At 37.3% G+C, this 25,178-nt stretch overlaps 2 protein-coding genes across 3 annotated transcripts in view; both read right to left on the bottom strand.

The window, feature by feature from the left end:
• b4galnt3b (beta-1,4-N-acetyl-galactosaminyl transferase 3b) overlaps positions 1-11,494 on the bottom strand; it is a 41,610-nt gene extending 30,116 nt beyond the window's left edge. Inside the window, exon 1 of the mRNA XM_048168091.1 lies at positions 11,071-11,494. Coding sequence (XP_048024048.1) covers positions 11,071-11,203 — 133 coding nt within the window. The 5' untranslated portion in view covers positions 11,204-11,494. The remainder of the gene's footprint in view (positions 1-11,070) is intronic.
• Positions 11,495-14,683: 3,189 nt separating this feature from the next.
• Positions 14,684-24,002, bottom strand: fkbp4 (FKBP prolyl isomerase 4). Of its 2 annotated transcripts, none has more exons than XM_048168127.1 (10): positions 23,593-24,002; positions 22,521-22,665; positions 22,143-22,285; positions 21,936-22,056; positions 19,573-19,729; positions 19,405-19,495; positions 19,034-19,117; positions 17,819-18,004; positions 15,899-16,138; positions 14,684-15,798 (listed from the first exon to the last, which is right to left on the bottom strand). In XM_048168127.1, exons 1-10 carry the CDS (start codon positions 23,680-23,682, stop codon positions 15,706-15,708), a joined length of 1,350 nt encoding a protein of 449 aa, XP_048024084.1. In that variant the 5' UTR covers positions 23,683-24,002; the 3' UTR covers positions 14,684-15,705. The 2 variants fall into 2 exon arrangements, with proteins under 2 accessions (XP_048024084.1, XP_048024083.1); XM_048168126.1 differs by having other exon boundaries at positions 14,684-15,801; positions 23,593-24,001.
• Between the last annotated feature and the right edge of the window lie 1,176 nt (positions 24,003-25,178).

Below are 25,178 nucleotides of genomic sequence, written 5' to 3'. Positions count from 1 at the left end.
TTTCTCTTAAAATTATATATTTTCTCAGTTTAAACATTTGATATCCATGTTGTATTCTGAATAAAATATTGAAATTTGAAACTTCCACATCATTGCATTCTGTTTTTATTCACAATTTGTACAGTGTCCCAACTTTTTTGGAATCGGGATTGAAAATTCGAGGTTAACGTGTTAAATAAATCAAGCGTAAAGCTTGAGCTATTAGATTTTAACCTGGTGAAATGGATAAAAAAAGAAACAAATATATTTTCATTTACATCTAACAGGACCATAGAATGGGACTCTCAACAAGGGGAAAAGCCTTGACTCCATATCCAGGAGATGAGTCAGAAAATTTGAGCGTAATCATAGGCTTCGCTTATCCCATGTGAATGCACCACAAAAAATTCAGATTGGGGGGTAATTTCTAAATCACTCAAGGTCCCCAGAAAATACCAATGCCGTGCGACTAGCGTTTATGTTTATTAAACCTTTGACAAGTACGATCACAGTGAACATTCAAATCTCTGTTGGTGCTGCCGCTGAGAAAGAAACAGCTTCACAAACTGTCTTTTCAACCACACAGTATCATTATTTCTGTTACAAACATTCAAATTATCACAAAAGTACTGGGATAAAGTTTATATTTTCAGTAATGAAACGAGTGAAGTCTTTATAAGTGAGTCACTGAATCATTAATTCAACCGATTTTAAAAAACGATAATTCAAATTAAATATTTTTAAATAGACTGCATCAATAACATTTTGTCAGAACCTCTAGTTAATGACGTGTTTTTTTTTTTTTTTAATGTTTTTTCTGTTTACTTGTCTATTCAGAATCATATGAGAATTGTGATCTCTAAAATTGTGATTCTCAATTTATCCAAATTTGTGGCGATCTACTGTAAACTGACCCTAACCATATAAGACATCCCCAAAAGGACATAAAAACAGACTCATGTTACATCATTTGGGCACCTGTACATGTGTGTTGTATGGACTTTGTCCCTTCAGTCACATTATACAGTATGTGAACAAAAACCAGTTACTTAAGTTTCACTAAAGTTTCTGAGTATAAAGAATGGGTATTTTGTATGCATTCATCGAACAACTGCTGTCTTTTGACTGACAAACATCCTGCTATGTTTTGAGCTTGTCAAATAGACAGTTAAATATGTACAGTAAGCACACAATACATAAAAAATTGTATAGTTTATTTACACAAGCTATCTGCAAATATTTACAGCAAATGTCTAGAGGTAAAGAAAATAAATACACTCCCTGCAAAAAGACAGAGAGAGATTGTGTGTACAGAGAAGTGCAAGTGTGTTTAACCTTGCACATTGGTGCTATAGCAACAAGGAACACAGGAAATGTCGCCTCGCTTTACAGAAGAGAGGGTCACCTGACCCCCAGCGCGACTGAGCATACACTGAGCGGAGGGCCGGGGTGGACAGGCTATTATGGTATGTGTCTTCAGGTGTATTTGCAAACTAGGTGGTGTGTGAACTTTCTTTAGAGTGTGAGTGAGAACAAATGAGTTTAAAGAAGAGACCCTGATCTCATGTGAATGTTCAAAGTGTGTTTTTAGCGAGTGACCAAGATTTCCTTCTTTGCCTTTCTCCATCATCCAAATCCTTTCTTTCACTGTTCACCCTAGAAGTCACTGGTAGCCCCCGGAGGAATGTCGAGTTTGTTTAAAAGAGGGTAAAAGCAGCATAGGAGAAGAGAGAGAGAGAGGGTGAGACATGCATTACTGTAGTCTCGTTCCATTTCTGCTCCATGCACCTGCTCTTTGATGATTCCTCACAAAAAATAACAAAGAAATCATGATCTTAAAGACCAGGGCTGGGACCACTGGTGCAAAAATAATCCAGGGTCAAGGGTCAGTCACAAGGGTGCGTCACTTCACACCGACATACAATGTCGCCCCAGTGTGTCTAAACTGACACACACATAAAATTTAGGGTAGGCCACATGGATGACTAACTACAGCCCTTCAAAGGGCAAGCTGAACACAGGTGCTGCCCGTCAAACACTCAAAACAACAAAATTATTGAGAATCAACTGTGCATCTTCTGAAGATATTACACTAATTTAGCTACATAAAATTCAGTGATTGGCACTACACTTAAAGGAACACTTCACTTTTTTTGAAAATAGGCTCATTTTCCAACTCCCCTAGAGTTAAACAGTTGAGTTTTACCGTTTTCTAATCCATTCAGCCGATCTCCGGGTCTGGCGGTACCACTTTTAGCATAGCTTAGCATAGTTCATTGAATCTGATTAGACCGTTAGCATCTCGCTCGAAAATGACCAAGGAGTTTCAATATTTTTCCTATTTAAAACTTGACTCTTCTGTAGTTACATCGTGTACTAAGACCGACGGAAAATGAAAAGTTGTGATTTTCTATTACAAAATTATTGTAATTTTTCATTACAAAAAATACTAAACTTTGACAAAAAGTAGCCTTTATTGTTATAATTGTGATTTCATAATATTTAGATATGATATAAAAAAAAACTTAGATATGATATAAAAAACTTATGAAAAGATGTCTTTCATTCAGTCAAATAGCACACTATAGTGGAGCTCTGCAGCCATCTTCTGGTAAAAATGATAGTTTTTTTCTTTTAAAACTGCATTTTCCAAAAGATGGGCAAAAATCTTACACTAAACCATGTCAAATTATCCATGTTATCCCCATGAATGAAACTTAGAAATGTGGGTCTTTTATAAAGTGAATTTTACATAAAAAGCTGTACTTCCCAAACGAAGACCGCACAAGGGATAAACAATAAAGGCCTTTGCACACTGAGTCCGAAATTTTATCCTAATCCTAAAAATTCGTCACGCACAGAGACCTTGCACACTGAGTCCGATGCGTATTAATGATTGCGTTGCGAAAAAAAAAAAAAAAAAAAAAAAAAAAAAATCACAAAACAAATCGCAAAACAATACAAAATGAAGTCTTCAACCAGTGAGCACGATTAGTTGTCTCCTCTCTTCTTAAAAAGAGAAAAAGAAAGAGGAAATATTGGGTCCATTCAATCCCGAGATTGCATAGAGAGAAAGGAGATTTCACCTCATCAAGGAGCTGCGGGATTAGCCGAGCGTTTCAAAGATTACTTCAGGATGTCAGTGGCTCTGTTTGATGCTTTACTACTGGCACAATCTGTCTTTATATTCGGTCTCTTTGTATTCCTCACGTTGTTTGTCATTCAGTGCTGCTGTTTTGTGCTGTAGAAGACGTGGATCAACTTGTCAGATGGCATTCTGGATTTTTGCGTTCACGTACGGTGGCTCTGAATTGTCAAAACGTCTCTCAAAATGCGTGCCACGGATGCGAAAAACGCAGAAAATCGAACCTGATCCGAATATTTTTTTGACGGACGAAAGTTTCGGAGGCAGTGTGCAAACGCGATTGACATAACGTGAGGTCGTATTTATTTTTTAACATGCGAAAGTTTCGCATGCGAATTTCGGACTCAGTGTGTAATGACCTTAAGAATAAACGTGTTGAGCTTTATAACAACAATTCGTTTTCTGTCTATAAATATATCAAAACAGATGTTCCTTTGCTTTAAAATATTACATGTTTTAATAGACGTCTTTGGTGTTTCCATGGTTTCTACAAAATAAAACCGGAAACCGAGGGTAACGCGCGTATGACACAATTGACAGGCGACTCCTCACACGTCCCGGAGCCTTGGTTATAATTGCAATTTTCTCACGATTTACAAATAGTTGGAAACATTTGGGATATTGCAAGTACTCAAGTGAACAAAATATATAACACTGGCCTAGTGGTTTTTGGATATTTTACTGCAAAAAATATTACATATTGCACCTTTAAGCAATATTTTGCATAATATTGAGCGAGTTAGCACTCCTTTTAAAGGGACAGTTTTTTTTATTTTTTGGGTGAATATTTGGCAACTATATTTGGTCATTATCAGCCGATAACCATATCTGCGTGGCTGAATACCAAAAATTTACCAACAGCTTTGACACAATCAATAATAAACAAATTTTGTTATATTGTGTAAAAAATGTTTGCCTTTCATTTCAGCAGTTTCATAACTCATCTGCAGTCATTAAACTGCTCTCTGGATATCATCTGTTGACAAAAAAAACCAAAACATTGTTGACCACTAGTTACATTTTGCAGTGATAACTCATAATTGCATTTCCTAGGCAGTACAAAACAACAAAAAACACATTACGCAGAATTGTTTAGCCACCGACAACCAATCATTAACTAAGCAGCAATTATTCTCATTAATTATTAGCCGGAGACAAAAACTTAAAAATGTATTAAAAGTTTATTTAATAGACTGATGTGATTTGACACAAGTTATGTGCATTATTGTTCTTGTGTGTTGTGCATGTCCAATTGATGTTATTAAGTTAAATAAATACGTAAATAACTTTCAAGTCTAACTATCATGCAAAATAAATGTAGGTTCACAGAGGAATGGCATGCATGAGAATGTGTGAGTAAAGGACTCATAAGAGCGCAACAATGCCATGTTGTCACGAAACCAAAGTGTGCCTGCGGGGACACACACTACCCTGCTGTCATTCTTAAAGTACCAGTACTAGAAAAATGAGGAATCATACTGTTTTTAAAAGCAGGGCAATACCTTTCTAGTACCGGTATATAAGGTTTTCTGTAAGCCCCAATCTTTATGAATTAGGGGTGAGTCAGTGAGAAACATGCACTGTACAAAATCAAAAGTTGAGAAAACTTAAGTTTAAGGCAACAAACTTCAGCATATTTTTGAGTTTTCTCTACTTCTTGTATTCAGTTTATACAACAAAAAGTTGAGAAAACTCAAATCTGCTGAAGTTTGTTGCCTTAAACTTTTAGGTTTTATCAACTTTTGATTTTTTTTTTACAGTGTGGTGGAATACCACAATGCTTATAAATATTTAGCAGTGACATTGTTAGACTTTTTTTTTATTATTTACAACAAAATAAGTTAAAGGTCCCGTTCTTCGTGATCCCATGTTTCAAACTTTAGTTAGTGTGTAATGTTGTTGTTAGAGTATAAATAAAATCTGTAAAATTTTAAAGCTCAAAGTTCAATGCCAAGCGAGATATTTTATTTAACAGAAGTCGCCTACATCGAACGGCCAGTTTGGACTACATCCCTCTACTTCCTTCTTTAATGACGTCACTAAAACAGTTTTTTGACTAACCTCCGCCCACAGGAATACACAAGAGTTGCGTTTGTAGAGTGTGTTTGTCGCCATGTCGTCGAAACGCTGTTATTTTCATCCCGCAGTCCAATCACCGGGTCTGATTCCGGCTCAAATTGATAGGGTAAAATTAAAGACATGTTTACAATAACACTGAGCGCGTGCATCTCCACGTTATGGTAAGAGGCGTGACCTTTCCGGGCAAGGTGTGCTAAGCTGCTGTCGAATCACAACACAGGAACCGCTGGCACAATCAGAACTCGTTACGTATTTCTGAAAGAGGGACTTCATAGAACAAGGAAGTCATCAGCCCGTTTTTATGACAGTGGAAACAGCGGTATACAGATAAGTAAATTATGTGAAAAATACTGTGTTTTTTTTACACGCGAAACATGAACACATGTTATATTGCACACTATAAACACAATCAAAGCTTCAAAAAACCACGAAAAACGGGACCTTTAACTGCCTGCACAAAATATAATTGCATTGTAATTTAACATTATGATAAGTAACAAAGTTTACAGTGGCTTCACAAATTAGTTAAAAACATAAAAAAGCAAAACACACTGCACATTATTTGTTCTTCATTTTCTAGAAGTAGAGTTTAAAATCATTGCTGTATTTGTGTGTAGTTAATTAAGAATAGGTACAACACCATCTTGCTCTGATGAAAGTGACTTGAACGCACCTGACGTAAACACGACTTCCCAGGAGGCTTTGAACGTATCGTAATGCCATGTGCAATCATTCACCTCTGGATTTCTTTTGGAAATACAGGAGGAACAAGGAACTCAGATCACATTCAAGCATCCTCCACCCAATCAAAATTAACATGAGCCCAAGCAAAGCTAAACTGGACAGCTGTTGTTTATACTCTGATTTTGTGCAGGTCAGTGTGAGTTTACTATTCAAATGTAATTCTAGATGCACATTAGCAGGCGTGGTGTGACATTGGTGCTGCTCTGCTGGTCTGACACTGACCTCAAACAAGATGACAAACCCCTTCTGTAGGTCAGAGCTCACCTGACATCTCTCAGGTTTCCTCAATCACATAAGCGTCTCTTTGTACAGACTTTGCAATAAAAAAACTTGAATAAAATTGCTGTAAGTTTCAAGGTGCCTGAGTCAGCAGATATAGGAAAGCAGAGGAGACACTGAGTCACTCTGGGAATAGGGAAGAAACACCCTGTATTCAGCTGGTGTAAAAAAAAAAAAAAACTAACTTGACCGGCAAGGCAGAAACAAGCAGCCTGATGTTCTTGCGTTTGCATGCACATTGAACATATCCTTGTTCTTTTTAATACAATGTATTTTGCCACTGCATTATATTCATTGTGCTGTACTGTTTGCATGTTGTTTTGTATTGCATTGTGTTCAATAAAAATGGAAGCAATTCACCACGACAAACTCTTCTTAAGAACAAACTCACTAAGCCAACAAACTCCAAACTTTAACTCCAGCTCAAACTGATACAACAGACGAGAATATCCAAAACACTGGAATGTTATTAGTCAAATGGACTGCATGTAACTGTGGAATTTAATATTTAGTATAATGGGTAAAAATTGGAATGCAGTTATAAAATGTATCTAGAAAGGAATGCAATTACAAGTTGGTAAAAATCGAATAAGAAAACAGAAACGGAAGGTAATTAGAAACTGGAATCCAATTACAAATTGGCCAAATTGACCTTATTGAGTGTTATCTATATTAACATTAGTTAATAATTATCATTATAACGTGATTAACTTGTGTTGCTGATAATAAATTAACTAATGTTAATACAACTTGAACAATGTATGTAGTTGGATTTTACATCATGTTCTAAAAAAAAATATATATATTCATAGTTAGTCAATAATATGAAGAATGAAATGATAATTACCTAACCAATATTAATGATTTTAAAGGGGGTGGGGGGGGGGGAAATCACACACAGTTTCTGCCAATCTCATGTTAATCTTGAGTACATATAGAGTAACAATGCATCCTTCATATCTACGAAAAGTCTTTAGTTTTGTCATATTTATAAAAGATAGATACGCTAAATCGAGTCTTTCCGAAAAAAAGCCGAGATCCTGGAGGCGTGTCTGCCGTCAGTGCTGTGGGCGGAGCTAAAAAATCAGTAGCCGCGCAGCTTTTGCATAGAGATCGCATGCTAGCTGTGACATCATTATAAATAAAAAGGGAACAAAAATGTTTGTGTTGTTAACATTATATGCACTTGCACGCCGATTGCCAACAAAACACAGACATCTGATGCAGCTTTACTCACCGCCTGTGATCTGCAAATCCAGTGCCGAACTGGGACTTGTTTACAAGGTATTCATCACCGAATTCCCGGGAACAAACAAATATATGTGTACAACTCCGTTGCTGCCCCAGAAAAACACACTTCATCCACTGTTCCCTTGACGCTGGGTTCTTTGGGAAGCTGAAAAAGTTAAAGGTGCCCTAGAACTTATTTTTAAAAGATGTAATATAAGTCTTAAGTGTCCCCTGAATGTGTCTGTGAAGTTTCAGCTCAAAATACCCCATAGATTTTTTTAAATACATTTTTTTTAACTGCCTATTTTGGGGCATCATTAACTATGCACCAATATATAGGTTGCGGCCCCTTTAAATCCCCTTTAAATCCCCCCCCAACAGCAAACACAAAGTTCACACAGCTAATATAACCCTCAAAATGGATCTTTACAAGATGTTCGTCATGCATGCTGCGTGCATGGATCGGATCATGTGAGTATAGTATTTATTTGGATGTTTACATTTGGTTCTGAATGAGTTTGAGGCTATGCTCCGTGGCTAACGGCTAACATTACACACTGTTGGAGAGATTTATAAAGAATGAAGTTGTGTTTATGCATTATACAGACTGCAAGTGTTTAAAAATGAAAATAGCGACGGCTCTCTTGTCTCCGTGAATACAGTAATAAATGATGGTAACTTTAACCACATTTAACAGTACATTAGCAACATGCTTACGAAACATTTAGAAAGACAATTCACAAATATCACTAAAAATATCATGTTATCATGAATCATGTCAGTTATTATTGCTCCATCTGCCATTTTTCGCTATTGACCTAGTCTAATGATTCAGCTGTGCACATCCAGACGTTCTGCCCTTGTGTAATGCCTTGATCATGGGCTGGCATATGCAAATATTGGGGGCGTGTTACGTAACAGTCGGTCTTATGTTGAGATTCGCCTGTTCTTCAGAGGTCTTTTAAACAAATGAGATTTATATAAGGAGGAGGAAACAATGGAGTTTGAAACTCAGTGTATGTCTTTTCCATGTACTGAACTCTTGTTATTCAACTATGCAAATATAAATTCAATATTTAATTCTAGGGCACCTTTAACTTTTCTTCACAATCAAAAACACACTCCTTTGTTTACAGGAGCTGTGTCTCATTTTGAAGGCTGCATACGTCATCAAGGATGTCATATTTAAGAAAAGTAACCGTAATAAAATTGACTGATATTCATTGTGAGGTGTAAAATACTGTAATTTCTTTCCTATGTTGCAATCTAACGGTTAATTTACTTAAATGAGACTCGATGATGTATGCAGCCTTCAAAGGGTGCAGCCCCTATAGTGGGACACAGCCATTGTTGAAAAATCTCTCGTGCTGCGTCCCAATTCGCCTACTTATACTACGTCCTAAAAGTATGTACTGTTTTTGTAAAGAAAAAGTACATACTTTTGAGTGTGTAGCAGAAGAGTATGCAAGCTTTGGGACATACTACCTCGTCATAATTGCGTCTTTAACGGACGTTCTGTGGCTTAGTTACGCAACCTGTAACTGCTTAAACTACCCTGTCAATCATCTTGTCACAGTTAAAATCCTCCACATTCAATTAAATTTAATTTCCTACCGTTTCGGAGAGAAATGTAGTCACACGTTGATCTGCCAGTCATGGGTATTTCATGCAATAACTCTCCTCATCTTTGCATAATGATGCATTTAAAAGTTAATAACCAAACGCATCGTTATAAAAGTTCACAATGCTGTTGCAGATTAAATATAATGTGGATATCATTTAATAAATATCTTTGTCAGGTTAGATACTGATTATTAATCATTCAAGCCCCTTTATCTTAACCGCTCTGCCTAACCGTCGGTCTCGCACATCCGTCATGTTTGTAGTTTTTTAACACTTTTCGTATTTGTAGTTCTAATCGAATCGTCGTCCACAGCGCAATTGTGTTATGGGCAATATTAGCGGTTAGAAGTGTGCATGGATCTGCACTTCGAATTCTTACTGGAAAAAGTAGACCATCCGGGTATCTTTGGAATACTCATTTCAACATACTACAATTTGGGACATACTAATTCTTTTTTCGAATACTATTTAGGACGGATAGTATGCGAATTGGGACGCAGCATCGGCTTCCGTATCCCTAATGAAACACGTAGATGGCCGTGCTCTTGCTCTTGTTCTGGGTGATGTGTGTGTGCGCGCTTATCCAGGAAAAGTGCCTATACAAGGAATTCTGCTCTCTTTTGACGTCATATAGGACACACTCGAAAAAAAAAACTCTCCGAATCCTGTACCGAAACCGGAAGTAGTGGATTTGGCACAGAAATACTCCGTCATATGTCCAACTCATGTTTTGAAACTTTGACCATGTTTAGCATGAGAATGCAACTCTTTAACAGTGTAAATAAGTCAGAATGCATTAAAGGGTTAGTTCACCCAAAAATGAAAATTCTGTCATGTATTACTTACCCTCATGCAGTTCCACACCCGTAAGACCTTCGTTAATCTTCAGAACACAAATTAAGATATTTTAGTTGAAATCCGATAGCTCCATGAGGCCTCCATAGGGAGCACTGGACATTTCCTCTCTCAAGATCCATAAAGGTACTAAAAACATATTTAAATTGGTTCATGTGAGTACAGTGGTTCAATATTAATATCTTAAAGCAACGAGGATATTTTTGGAGCACCAAAAAAAACCCAAAATAACGAATCTGCTGTTCGGAGCGCCAAAGTCACGTGATTTCAGCCGTTGGCATTTTGACACGCGATCTGAATCATGATTCGATACGCTGATTCATTTGTGCTCCGATGCTTCATGAAGCAGTGTTTTGAAATCGGCCATCACCAAATAAGTCGTTATTTTGTTTTGTTTTTTGGCGCTCCAAAAATATTCTCATCACTTTATAATATTAATATTGAACCACTGTACTCACATGAGCCGATTTAAATATGTTTTTAGTACCTTTATGGATCTTGAGAGAGGAAGTGTCCATTGCTCCCTATGGAGGCCTCACGGAGCTATCGGATTTCAACTAAAATATCTTAATTTGTGTTCCGAAGATTAACAAAGGTCTTACGGGTGTGGAACGGCATGAGGGTGAGTAATAAATGACAGAATTTTCATTTTTGGATACTAAAACTAACCCTTTAAAATAACATTACACCCCCTTTAATCTTAATTATAATAAGCAGCTAGAAAATAATTAAATCGAAAAAAAGCTACATTATTTTTAAATATAATTTATTTGTTTACCTGCATGTCATGTGATTATTAACTGACATCAGGGGGGTATTCCAGAAAGCAAGGTTAACTTACTATCCGCTTACTCTTAAACACACCCAGGTATGTCACATAACCCGCTTTCTGGAATAGCCTACACATTTGACTGTGATGTAAACAAGCATTTTGTTATTTTATTTAGGTCAAATGGGTTGACCACAAATAGTTTGGGAATCCTGATTCTAGATTGATAAATGCTGTAAAAATGTTGTTAACTAAGGTTAATAAATTGATACTTATTGTAAACAATTTGACTTTAATACTTTAACACTATGCCACAATGAATGTGTAAAGTAGTCAGTAGGTGGACAGGGCATCAGATGTCACTCACCAGTGCTGCTCCACTCGCTCGTGGCCCTGAACTCCAAATAAGCCGCCAGCAACGCGACCATCAGCACCACCCCGAACACGATATATCTGCCGTTGCGCTTGAATTTTCGCACCGGGAGAAAGTTGAGCATCATCTTTAAGTCCTTCAGGCTCCGTGCGAATCACAGAAGTTGAAAACCGCTGGAAGAATCATCGATACACGCTATCCCGGTTTCAAACCCTGTGGAAAAACTCAATCTCTCGTCACACTCGTTCACATTTCCTTCACTGTGATTCAGCGTCTGCAAGTGTCTCTCAAACATCAGTGCACGCACAGGTTGACGAGGCCACGCCCTCTGCGTGACGTCGCTGCTCCTCTGAACAGGTACAACTGGGCAAATTCAACTATATACTGGGCAATATAATCAAGCTATTTCCTTTTCAAAGAGCTCCATAGCTCTTAAGACGGTAAAGCTGTGCTGCATTCCTAATTTATTTTGTTAAAGGATATATTTTGTCTAGTTATTATTTTTATTCTATTTATGTGTTTTTCTTTATTTAAATTTGCATGACATAAAATACTATCTTGTTTTGTTAAAAAAAATTTTTTTTTTTAAATAATAGACAGAAAGGATAAAGGCTTTTTTTTTTTGGTAACTTTTTTTTTTGATAGTCCACTTTAGACATTCTAATAACTAAGTAACTTTCAATTACTAAGTAACTGTCAATTACCAGTCATTAGAGTATTAATAGTTGTTAATTAACTACTAACCCCACCCTAACCAAAACTCTACTACTCTACAAAAGTCTACTAATACTCTAATGAGAGTTAAGTTGACATGCAGTTGCAAAGTTACTTAGTTAGTAGTGGACTCAAATTAAAGTATAACAATGTTTCCCCTCATTTATCTATACAGTGAAGTTAATGTTTATTAGGCTATTATTCTCCTAAAGTGTTTGTATATTTTATGTTTTCAAATGGCAATTTCCAAGAAACTGTGACTGTCTCCTAAAAGTCCTTAAAGCAGGACAAAGAATATGTTTGGATGTGTGTGCTGTGCGGCTGGTCTGGAAAAACCTGTATGACCTGCTGCAGGGTGCTTTGCATGCAGGTTTATTTGTCTACAGCATCAGTGTTGTTTCGAGCAGAAGCCATAAATGTGAACATGGAAACATAAGAGCAAGAGATGTGCTTAGTACTGAAAAACAAACATATCTGCCTGGGGACTTCACGGTCTCTAATGACCATATGTTACCAAGTGACACACCACAGGCAGACAGAGGGAAGTGCTCAAGTTCACGCCATTTTATTTAACACTAAAATGTAGGCTTTTTTGCTATATTTTTTATATAAACTATTACCCAATATTTCTCAATTCAGATATTTGTGAACTAACTCTTTTACTATTTACTTTATATTAAAAAGAGGTTCATAATATTAATACCCCTATAGTGTTTTGTTGTTTGCATGTTATCTAAATTTGTCATCACATACAGGCAATGTTCAGAATTTTTTTAAATAAGTAAATAAGCTTTCATTTATCAGATGTTTTTATTAACAGAGACTTTTTTTAGGGACAATCCCCTTGGAGCAACCTGAGTTTCGGTGTACACACACACACACACACACACACACACACACACACGTCTGGTTCACTATCCCTCTAGGGGCTTTCCATAGACATAATGGTTTTTATACTGTACAAACTGTATATTCTATCCCCCTACACTAACCCTACCCCTGAACCTAGCCATCACAGAAAACTTTTGGCATTTTTACACTTTCAAAACATAATTTAGTATGTTTATAAATCCATTTTCCCCATGGGGACTGCTGGCTGGTCCCCACAATGTAGGTGATCTCAGGTTTTACTATCCTTGTGGGGACCCAAAATGTAATATAAACCTGTACACACACACACACACATTTTCCATTATCGTGGTGGGGACTTTTCATCAACTTCTGTTGTTTTAATATTGTGCTAACGATAATTCTAAACATAACCCTTACAAAAGCCTTTGTGCATTTGAGATCATTATTTAGTATTGTAAAATGAGCCATTTTCTTATGTTGATCGCAACAGTGTAGGTTGTTTCAGGTTTTACTGTCTTTGTGGTGTAATTTGGTCATAACCTGACCCACACAAGCACAATCAAGCACAAACAAGTGTTATATGCATCTAATTTTATCCCCTTTACAACTGTATCCACATATGTATTTTAGAAAAAAACGTTAGCCATTAGTTAAGAAGAGTCTAGAAACTATGTGACATCAGGTGTCTTGCAGGTGTTGTATAGCACCAGCAGATGGCAGTGTGAACATGTATTTAAAAGTTTCATGCAGATGCACTTTGGATTCAATTAATGCATTTTTTGTTTTTTTTCCACTTATTTTATTGCTGCTAGACTCTCGTTAGACACTAGTTTATTCTAATGTTAGACTCTCTTTATGTTCTCTATTTATTCTGCTTCAATTACACTCTTATGCTTCACGTGCACCATTACACACCCTGCAGGTGAATGTATAGAGGTCTTGGCATGTTTACTGCTTTAAAACCACCAATGCAAAGTCAGTTGTGCAATTATTTCCGCATTATATATTTTCCTTCTCAATCCAATGCCACCTGTTTGCATGATGGTATGGTATTGTGGCATAAACCATGGTACATTTTAGTAAAAACAAATTCAGTGGTGCTCAACCTTTTGAAGGATCCACAAGATATTTCTGATAATTCTGCATTGACAAAGGAATGGAATGGTAATATAAACAATAACTATAAATAATTTCACATTCAGGGTTTACACTTTTTATTACCAATGTGTCTACATGACCTTTCTAGTTGTTTGTGATTACAGGAACTATTTTTTTGTTTTAATATTTGTGACCCTGCCTGGACCACAAAACCAGTCATAAGGGTCAATTTTTTGAAATTAAAAAAGCTGAATAAATAAGCTTTCCATTGATGTATGATTTGTTATGATAGGACACTATTTGGCCGGGAAACAAAAAAAATAAAAAGTAAAATAAATAAATAAATAAAAATAATGGGAAAATCATCTTTAAAGTTGTTCAAATTAAGTCTTTAGCAATGCATATCCACTCACAAAAATATTTTTATATATTTACGGTAGGAAATTTACAAAATATCCTCATGGAACATGATCATTACTTAATATCCTAATGATTTTTGGCATAAAAAAAATAATTTTGACCCATGACCAATGTATTGTCGGCTATTACTACAAATATACCCGTGCGACTTATGACTGGTTTTGTGGTCCAGCGTCACATTTAATAGCAATTTCTATCTAATAAAATATTTTACAGTTTAAAGTTTATATAAATTTAGAAAAAAATATATTCATTATAAAAATATCCACAACATAAGATTTAATTTAATTTCCATGACTTATTCATGAGCACCGTGATTGAAACAAGTGAAAAGGATTTCAGCTTATATTTTGATTATTAGCCATTTTAGACTGTTTATTAGCCTAACATTTATGTAGTTTTGTTTGTATTTTTGCTGACTGCAATTTCACTGGCTAATATGATATCTTTAGAAAGATACTGACCCATTTTGTGCTATTTTCACATTGTACTAAATGCTACAAACCAGACAATACAGCAGAAGGATTTTGAGTTTATTTTTATTGTTCTAGTCGACATCAGAGGAGAATAAAGGACATGGGAACAGAACTATCTGTATGTTTCTCTTAAACCCAACACTACAGTAATCTTGTCCTGGTTGAGCTCCGTCACAAAGCGCTGCAGGGTAAAGCAAGCCTCTTCTGCCATGACAATTCACCATGAGATTAGGCTACAATGTGCAAGTACAATTATAGAGAAATCATGGGTAATCTTGTCCACAAGATAAAAAGAGACAAGGGACAAAGCCTCAAAATGTCTCAATGTAAGACTGCAGGTCTAAGTTCATGTTCTCACTTTGTAAAAATGACAAACATCTCAGCCCCATATTGATGATGTTCTCCGCTAGAACAATATCACCGAAAAGGCTGCACACAGAGTGAAGCAGAGACTAAACAGCTCTTTACAGGAAAGGTGCGTGATTTCTCCTCTAAAACGCTTCAGCAGAGATTCACTATCGAAAGGTTTCCAGTTGTGATTAGTCATACACATTAAACGTGGAGAATTTAACAGTGGAACGATAAAAAAAAACAAAACAAAAAAACAGTCTTTTTGCCCTGGTGATCACTTCCATGCACGTAAAGTTAAGTGACGGGACAGAAAAGCGCTTTATTGTACAGCAGTGCGACTCAAAAGTTTCTAAGGATCAGCATCGGTTTTGCGGCCGACACGAGAGGCTGCAGTACAGGCTACAGGCTGAGAATGAGTTCGTTTTATTTCCACCGTCTCTCAACATGAAGAGAGACGCAGCAGAGAACATGGCCAGGCCGACTAGCTGCCTTACAGTAATGCACACACAAACATTCATACACACCCTGGCCATAAGGGTCTGGCCACAGTACAAAAGCAAATGTCTCGCTACTTTATATTAGAAACCAAAACATGTACGCATCCTCACTCGCACAAACACACTTTAGGGGAACAGAAATTATAGAAGGTATAAAAAAAAAAAAAAAAAAACCTCTTAAAAAACAAAACACAAAAGACAGTAAACAGAAATGCACACCATTATGCTGCAGTTTGTTCCTGAGCTCCGTTTTCTTCTATTTCCATTGCATTACCATTCTGTTTCTTTTCCTGCTCCTTTTCATGCTCCGCCTCCTTCTGAAAAAACAAAAACAATATTAGATAGCATGCAACAGATATTTGGTGGGTAAATCTTTTGTGCAGTGACTAAGAGCTAGTAACCGTAGACACTTACTTTGGCGTCTCTCTCTGCAAACTTCTGGAACATGTTGGCATAGAGGCGTTTGTCCTTCTCATGTTGCTCTTTGATATGTTTCTGGCAGAGCATGATCTGGCTCTTCGCTGCCTTATTTGCTGGATACAACTGAGTGACGCGCTGGAAGTCTGCTCTCGCCCTGTCAAACTCCTTCATGACAACCAGCGCCTCTCCTCGCCTAAACAAAGCCTTCTCATTATTTGCGTCCAGCTCCAGTGCCTTCACACAAAGAAAACAGAAAGCAAAAAGAAACCAGAAGAGATGAGAACAACAGTTTGGCAGGGCACAATGAAGATCAAATTGACCTGCAATTTATGTAAGAAACCATTTCTAAACATATTTAGCAACCAAATAAATGAATTAGGACTTGTAAAGTCAAAATCAAGATAAGGCACAATAAATCACAATTATTAAATCATTAATAAAAAAGTATCATTTAAAATGGGTAAAATTGAGTATGAAATGCTACTTGCTCAGTTACATTAATCGTTTTTGCTCATTAACCATTTTATTTTAAGTAATTAAAAATGAAGGGCCATTATTAACATTTAATTCTTCTCACAAGTAAGCATTTTGGGAGATCAAACAATAGTGAATTAGGGATGTGAAGGTGAGGAAGTTTTCCCACGGGTTAATCGACATTGTGACAATACCCAATAATTTTTTTTTTTTTTTTTTTTAATCGCTTAAGAATGCTGGTGTGGCTGTGTGCATTTTACTTTCACTTTCAAATTAGCGGCAATTGCTTGAATGGTGGGTTATTATTCTTACTGAAAAACACAACAACAAAACAGTACAATGACAAACTCGCTTATATTAAACATAGAACGTTTATTAACAAAATTAATAAGAATACATCATGCTAGGCCTAATATGAAATAAAAAAATAGGCTAATTTACACAACGTTTATATATAAAAAACTGAAAATCAAACCTTGGAAACTGTGGAACCAAATCAAGAAGGTTTAATTCTTTAGTCAAGAACAGTGAGTAATTCTCTCTCTTACCTTTCTTTGATTCACATTAATGACGCTTTAAGATTTGCCGCTGCTGCACATGACGCGGATCTGACACGCGTCCCATTTTCTCACAAATCTTTTACGTTCATTTAAGACTTAATTTAACTCATTTAAGACTGCTCTTATGAGGACACTCAACAAAAACTGACATTTTGGCATAATTTGTGTATGTTATGTTCATTCAAGCGTGGAAGAGAACTCGATACTGGAGCATGTTGTGTGTGTGTGTGTCGCGTTCACTTTTGTCTTGTCTTGTGCTTGAATGGTTTAAAAGCATTGGCATGAATAAGAGCTTGATCAAATAACGCAGAAAAACCGATACTGCGTTAAATATTTTTAACGCGTTAAACTGAAAAAATTTGCCTTGGGGGGCAAGTGATGAAACCGGTGTTGCGACTGAACACCGGTAACACAACTACCGTAGCAAGCCTACTGTGAATGCATGAATTGATAATTGCATCAAATCAATTTTAAAAAATGAAATGTGATGTATTAACTTCAGCAGCCCTTATATATGAAGTAGAAGTGTCGTGACGTAACCAAGTACGGTGTCCCATACTCGGAATTTGTCCTCTGCATTTAACCCAAGTGCGTACACACAGCAGTGAGTGTTGAACACACACACACACACACACACACCATGAACACACCCAGAGCAGTGGGCAGCCTGAGGCTGCCTGGGAGTGATTGGGGGTTAGGTGCCTTGCTCAAGGGCACCTCATCTGTGGATAATGAGTGGAAGTGAGCACTGTTCCATCCCCCCCATCTACATTTCCTAACGGTACTGAGACTTGAACCTACGACCTTCAGGTTACAAGTCCGACTCTCTAACCATTAGGCCACAACTTCCTTGACCATGCGACAAGCATTAATTTCCTACCTTGTCACAGTTCTCGAGGGCAGGGCTTGCATCCTGCAGCTTTAGGTAGCACATAGCTAGATTGAGGTGAGCAGCCAATCGCAGCGCTTTGGCTTTCTCTTCTTCCTCCGGCTCCATACTGGACTCGTGTTCTAACCAGGACACAATGCGTTTGTACTGCACAGCTGCCTGCTTGAATTTCCCCTCCTGTGCACACGAAACACTCCAATTACTGAAACAAATCAATCAATGAGAGCAACCTCATAACAAACACTGACACATAGTCATCATTGTGGTGAACTTGTACAATGAATAGATCTTAAAATAGTGTACTATTAGAAAGAGCTGGATGGTATGACCAAAAATGTATTTCAGTATTTTTTAAGATTCTGGTGGTTTCATGGTATATCATAGTATTATTGCTTGAAGTATACTCTACTGTGGAATTTCTGTTATATTTTCTTCAAGTTAAACCAAAGTTTTATTTTGACGGGTTGTCGTGAAGACCTTTGGGTTTCTGTGTGTATATGATATGACAATTGTTTTACCTAATGAAATGGTGAAATGCACATGACATGAACTCTTATAGCAGCTATGGACATGAACTTCATGTCCTCATAGTGAGACGGCATACACTGAAAACACCACAAGCGTCACACGTGCTTCAGCAGCCTATGTGTGTATTGGATGAAACTGTGGCGCTAATTCACACAGCGACATGCAGACTTCAGATTTACAGTATTTATGCAGTATTTTTGTGCTTTAATATTCACGGATACTAGTCCATATTGTAATTTGATTCCTTGTACAGCCCTATTTTTGATTTATTCATCCAAAAATTGCCACTTTATACAGAAAGTTCCATTTGTGACTGGATTCCATAATTCCGTCCGTGTTTTCTACATCGCGGAAATCATGGACCTCTACAAGGTATTTGCCATGTTAAAGAGAGTTTATTTATTGTTGTTATAAACTTATAACCATTAGTAAGAAGGGTATGCATTCAATAGAGGTCCCCTCTCAATACACTATACATAGTCCATTCTCTTCATGTCCATTTAATAGATGCAGCAATTTTTTCAGCTATTCACCGGTATAGCGGTATTTGAAAAATACATTGTATGCGAAACTGAAACCGGTATACCAGATGAACCGTTATACCACCCAGCACTGCTGTTAGATTAAAATAGAATATAGAGCATAAATACATGTCGGTGTGCATGACATTGCTTCTACCTTAAAATACTGAGTTCCTTTCTCTTTGACGATGACGCTCTGTTCTAGTTTTTCACTCGAGTTCATCTCCCAGGATTCTTTGGCCTGTGCGACAGGACACAGCATCTTAACCTCATGACAATGACTGTGTACAGACATTACTGCATAACTGATCATTTACAGCCTGTAATAAATCTTCAAGCATGGCTTTTTTTTAATAAAGCTAGAAACGTGTTCTTAGGACTTATTTCAATGACCAAAATCTAACATCACAATATAGTGAATTTTATATTACAAACCCACAAGTTCCCTACAATATAAACCCCCATATACCGAGTATTACAGGTGTAAATTTTGCTATGCATTGCTTATATTTTGAAGGAGACACTGACCTTCTCAAATGCTTTCAGTGTGATATTGTACTGCAGTGTAGCATTAGGTGGAATGTTGAATTTCTCGCTGCCAGCAGTTCCATAGCCGTACCTAAGATTCATAAATAAATGAATTAAAACATTCACATTTACAGCTACTGTGCGCAGGTGTAAGAAATGTGCGTTTACTTTGGCTTGATGGTGAAGAGTGCCTCCTCTCCCTGCTCCATGGATTGCAAAGCTTTCTCCACGCCTGGAGGCAGGCCCAAACTCTCTCCATCTCCCACCTCAAACTTCAACTCACGCTCGTCGAAAACACGCTCCTCGTGACGGCCCACCAAACACACTAAATCAAAGAAAAGGAAAAATGAATGAACTATGGCAAAGTTGCACTAATAAGGAATGATTCAATTAGTTTTGCTTCATTCTTCTGATAACATTTGCATTTACTCATTTAGAGGACACTCGCAGACTGCAGTGTAGATGAACTGCTCTCCGATTATTGATTGCTTCAAAGAGGCCATATCAAGTCTTTATTTTGTTTTTGGTTTACAAGAATAGGTTTTCATTCTTGAAATGTTAAAAAACAACAACAAATAAAACCCCAAACAAACATTATTTTTCACATATTTTACATTTTTGCAGCACCTCTCTTGGTCAGTCAATAACACTCTGTTTAGTTCATGTCTCTATGAAGCCCCTCCTTCCAAAAGGTGCAATGTGCTGATTGGTCAGCTGGACCAGTGTGTTGTGACTGGTCATACGCACCCCTACTAGTACTGCAACTTAACCAGGCCTCACCCCCTGCTTTTTTTTTTTTTTTTGAGTGTGCCTTGGGCAGGAATTATTTAAATTAGGGATAACGTGTTCTTTCCAGGAAGAAAACTCAAGACTACAATTGAGGCGTTGCAGGGAGTTCAGAAACAGTGCTTACTGATAACTCCCTTTGGAGTAACTTTGTGCTTTATAACTTTGCAGACATTTTTCATGCTCAAACAGCAACAGAAAACCATAATTCAGTCAGGACCACTCTCTTTGATTAAGATTATTGATGAACGATAGTTATTTGGTGGAAGTCTTCGCTCTGAAGGTTTCAGCTTCTGGCAAGTGAGTGTACGGAATAAACTTATATGTCTTGCATAAATGGTAGTGGGAGGAGTTACGGATCAGCTAAGTGTCAGCTAATCGCTGGCTATCATGCTGTAGTCTGCCTGAATTACGTTTGAGCTCCATTCAGTCGCTCAAACTTAGGGGTTAAATGGATCGCAGTCGATCAGTGATCTATACGGACCCGGCCCCACGGTTCGGTACACATGTGTTTTGTGGATTAATTGCTAAATTTCACTATTAATTCTGTACTTGTGCGCACAGAGGGGTGAGTTTCAGATAGCGTGCAAACAGCGAATTGATTCCTCTTTCGCACCTCCATGCGCTTAAACGGACATACACACGAAATTGTGTAAAAATACCAGTCTCAGCAAATATTCTCGTAAACACATTCAGTTATGTCTTAAAAGAACGTAAAGAGTTGAGAAAGAAATAGGATGTGTATCAGTAACAGTAACCTAAGTGACAGCAACCTATTAATACCTGCTGCTGTCTGAGTAATTAATGTTAATCAAACAACAAAACACAGCTTTCACAAAGAATCCAGATTTAATTTATACAGTAAACACTATAGTCTTATTTAACATTTAGGTGTAATTATAACATGCGTGTACCTGAATACACTACAGTTAAGGGGGTCGCACACCGGACGCGAAGCTCAGCGCCGCGCCGCGCCACGTCTTTAAAATTCGAACGCATTGTTTTCTATGAGAGTACGCACACCGGCATTCGGCGCCTGTCCGCGGTGCCCAGCAAGGACTCAGGAAGTTGTTTAAAATCCTGCCGCGCCATGTACATTGTTTTACATTAAACGTATATTATATTTCTCTCAAATCGTCGTTAATGTAGGCTACATACTTCACCCTGTGTTGCAAGATACATCAGTTTCACATTCATGGTTTAACAGCTTGAATAAAGTCTAAAAATGTATAATAAACGTAGCAATTTCTTTCCTTTTTCTTTGTTGTGCCATTTTTCCATGTACACTAACCTCAGTGCGAAATATTAAAGCATAGGCATGTAACGTTTCCCTGTTGACGTAAAACACTCCCATTGTGCAATTATCAGGAGTCGAGTCAAAATTGAGCTCGCACGTACATAATGGGCACGGCCGGTGTGCGATACCTGTGAGTTGTCAGAGACATGACGTTGCGCGGCGCCGAGCTTCGCGTCCGGTGTGCGACTCCCTTTAGACCTTTATTTGTAACTTTGTTGTAAATTAATTTGTTTGTAAATTAGTTAGGATAGTAGTTTAGTTAGGCTAGTAGTTTTTTGCTGTTTTATTAAAAGTGTGCTTTAACAATGGAAAGCAATATTACATTTGCCATTTTTTGCTGATCCGAACAAAAAACGTATTATGAGCCGAACTGTGAGTTTTGTGATCCGTTGAACCACTACTCAGACTACATTAGGTCCTCTATAAGAATAAGAATAGTTTGTTTTACCTTCCACAGATGCACCCTCATTAGGCTTTGTGTAGCCCTCCCCCTTAGTAATGATCCTGCGAATAATTCCACCATCTTCTTCATCGGTGATGTCTTCCCCATGAAACTCAAACAACTCTACCTGCCAGACAAACAAATGGACACGTCAAAACAAAACCTCTCCTTGCAATACTCTGAATAGTCTGTTCTCATGCGTCTGGACCTTACCTGGAACACAAGGGTGGCGTTGGGTGGGATTTTGGGTGGGCTGCCAGCAGCTCCATAAGCATACTCGGGTTTGCAAATCAATTGGCAGATCTCGCCAATCTTCATCGTGGCCACACCGATGTCCCATGCTTTGATCACCTGACCTGTGAGCGAGATCAAATAATGGTTTAAAGTGGTGGACTTGCATGCTAAACAATGTTTTGCTCTATTCTATATTTCTGCAGCACTCCATGTGGAAAAATCATCTGTCACTGCTTCCGTTACATTTTACCAATCATAACAGGTGTTATTCCATATAGAGCTACAGTATTAACAGCCTGTTTTAAGAGTCAGGGAGGGTACACTAATATTTAACCCACTTTACCTTATAATACCCACCTTTGCCCAGCTCAAAGGAGAACTTCTCCCCTCTATCCCGGCTGGAGTCAAACTGTGTGCCATCAAGCAGTGTTCCGACATAGTGCACAAATACTTTATCACCGGTCATAGGCAACTCAGAGCCTGTACCCTCCTTCTTGACCATCTGTAGAAGAGAGAAAGAGATTAATCATCAATCCGTTAGTTGCACTGCACTACACCTGTGACCTGTCAATCTCCAAAGGCCACAGGGCAGAAAGATGTTCACGCCTATGCTTATGTTAATTATACATTACATAATTACTGCAGATAATTTCATCTACGTTTGAATATAGTAAACTACTTTAAACTACATAGGTGTGCTATATTGCACATTATAATTAGAGGCCATTCATATTGAATGCATTACATTGAAAGTGTTTAATTATCCCAAACATAAATGTGTCACTTGTGAATACATATTGGATGACATTTTAATGTTTACTTGCACGTGGTTAATCTGTGCAAGCAGAACAACAATATTGCAACACACTTAAACGGAAAAGATTTTTTGTCTATATTTACAATATTTTCAATATTTTTTGTCTATATTTACTCGACCTCGTGCGGTTTCAAATCTTAATTACTTTATTTGTGTCTGTGGAACACAAAAATAAATGTTATTCATAATGACAGTATCAGTCGTTGGATAGGCCAATATGCAATGAAAGTGAATGGTGACCGAAGCTGCCAATCGCTAACGTTTTGCTACATCTCCTTAACATAAGAAAGAAAGTCATAATGTGTATTTTTAGACATTGAGAGTGATATAGTGATAAAAATGTCATTTTGAGGGGTGAACTGTCCCTTTAAGCTCGACAAGATCGCTAGAAAGATCTAGCAATGCTGCAAAATTAGCAACAGGCGCTGTTCGAAACCAGTTAATAACGTTTAAATGAATTAAACCCATTTATTCGTATTTGACTGCATAGAGCAGCTATAGCTGCGGTAAAGTGAGCTAACAGATAGAAATTGGCTCAACATGCATTCAGTCAGTCAGTCAGTCAAACCTCCCTCATGGAGTCAATGCGGCTCAGTGCACTGCAGTATTTACCTTTAAAACACCTCCATCTTTCTTCGCAGTGATGTCTTCACCCTCGACGGGGATGCTGCAACCTTCAGCCACCACCTCTTCTGCAGTCATCTTTGATTTAATATGAATATTTCCTTTAAAACAGTCCAAACAATAGATCCACTCTCTTCACAGAGCGGCTCTCTGAGGTATTTCCTTCAAAAGAAATCACTGAAGACTCGACGTCAGCAGAACTAAACAGCTTTAATATCGCTATTAGTAATGGACGTGGTGATCTAAAGCGCGAATTTGAAGGTTACTTGCCGTTAAATATAGTTTTTGAGTCCGCAAATGGGCTGAGCGAGGCGTTTATATAACGTTCGACCCCGCCGCTGGAAACTGAAGCGAACTTTCCAGAGCTTGTGGAGTCTAGAACAGACTGCAAATTTAGGCACCGTCGCTAAAATGTTAACTGCATTCATTAACGAAAAAAGGGTTATGCATGTTAATACTGTCAGATTATATTCAAATCACTTGATGTGAACAGAATAAATGACATTAAATATTTGATTTATATAATACATTTTAACAAGAACATGTAGCCTGTCTATACTATACAGTTTACCACTGCATATCAATGTTGTGTAACGTTAATGGTGTATATAATAAAAATGATAAGATTGTTTAAAAATATCAATTTGTATTTATACAGAACACTTTAAAGGTCCCGTTCTTCGGGATCCCATGTTTCAAACTTTAGTTAGTGTGTAATGTTGTTGTTAGAGTATAAATAAAATCTGTAAAATTTTAAAGCTCAAAGTTCAATGCCAAGCGAGATATTTTATTTAACAGAAGTCACCTACATTGAACGGCCAGTTTGGACTACATCCCTCTACTTCCTTCTTTAATGACGTCACTAAAACAGTTTTTTGACTAACCTCCGCCCACAGGAATACACAAGAGTTGTGTTTGTAGAGTGTGTTTGTCGCCATGTCGTCGAAACGCTGTTATTTTCATCCCGCAGTCCAATCACCGGGTCTGATTCCGGCTCAAATTGATAGGGTAAAATTAAAGACATGTTTACAATAACACTGAGCGCGTGCATCTCCACGTTATGGTAAGAGGCGTGACCTTTCCGGGCAAGGTGCGCTAAGCTGCTGTCGAATCACAACACAGGAACCGCTGGCACAATCAGAACTCATTACGTATTTCTGAAGGAGGGACTTCATAGAACAAGGAAGTCATCAGCCCGTTTTTATGACAGTGGAAACAGCGGTATACAGATAAGTAAATTATGTGAAAAATACTGTGTTTTTTTTACACGCGAAACATGAACACATGTTATATTGCACACTATAAACACAATCAAAGCTTCAAAAAACCACGAAAAACGGGACCTTTAAAACAATACTAATTCGTAAATGCATGTACAATATGGATATGAATATATGATAGATATATGTTAGATAGATAGATAGATAGATAGATTACAAATATTAAATAGACAGACACTAAACAAAACATTACTGATGTTTAAATAAAAGAATGATAGTTTGTGAAAATCAATGGAAGATTCAAGAAAACGGTGCTGTTATGGTTAACTAAATTATTAACAGTTTTTGGTCATT

Source organism: Megalobrama amblycephala, linkage group LG19 (assembly GCF_018812025.1).
Source record: "Megalobrama amblycephala isolate DHTTF-2021 linkage group LG19, ASM1881202v1, whole genome shotgun sequence".
In the NCBI taxonomy this organism is placed as follows: domain Eukaryota; kingdom Metazoa; phylum Chordata; class Actinopteri; order Cypriniformes; family Xenocyprididae; genus Megalobrama; species Megalobrama amblycephala.
This window is presented reverse-complemented; position numbering and strand designations above follow the sequence as displayed.

Bases quoted from the DNA above. Each gene is read 5' to 3' on its own strand.
- fkbp4 (XM_048168126.1), bottom strand. From the start codon at position 23,682: ATGACTGCAGAAGAGGTGGTGGCTGAAGGTTGCAGCATCCCCGTCGAG. The intron at 22,286-22,520 runs GTGGGTATTATA...TCTCGCTCACAG, and splicing joins CTCCTTTGAGCTGGGCAAAG to GTCAGGTGATCAAAGCATGG. The intron at 19,496-19,572 runs GTAAACGCACAT...TATGAATCTTAG, and splicing joins CTCTTCACCATCAAGCCAAA to GTACGGCTATGGAACTGCTG.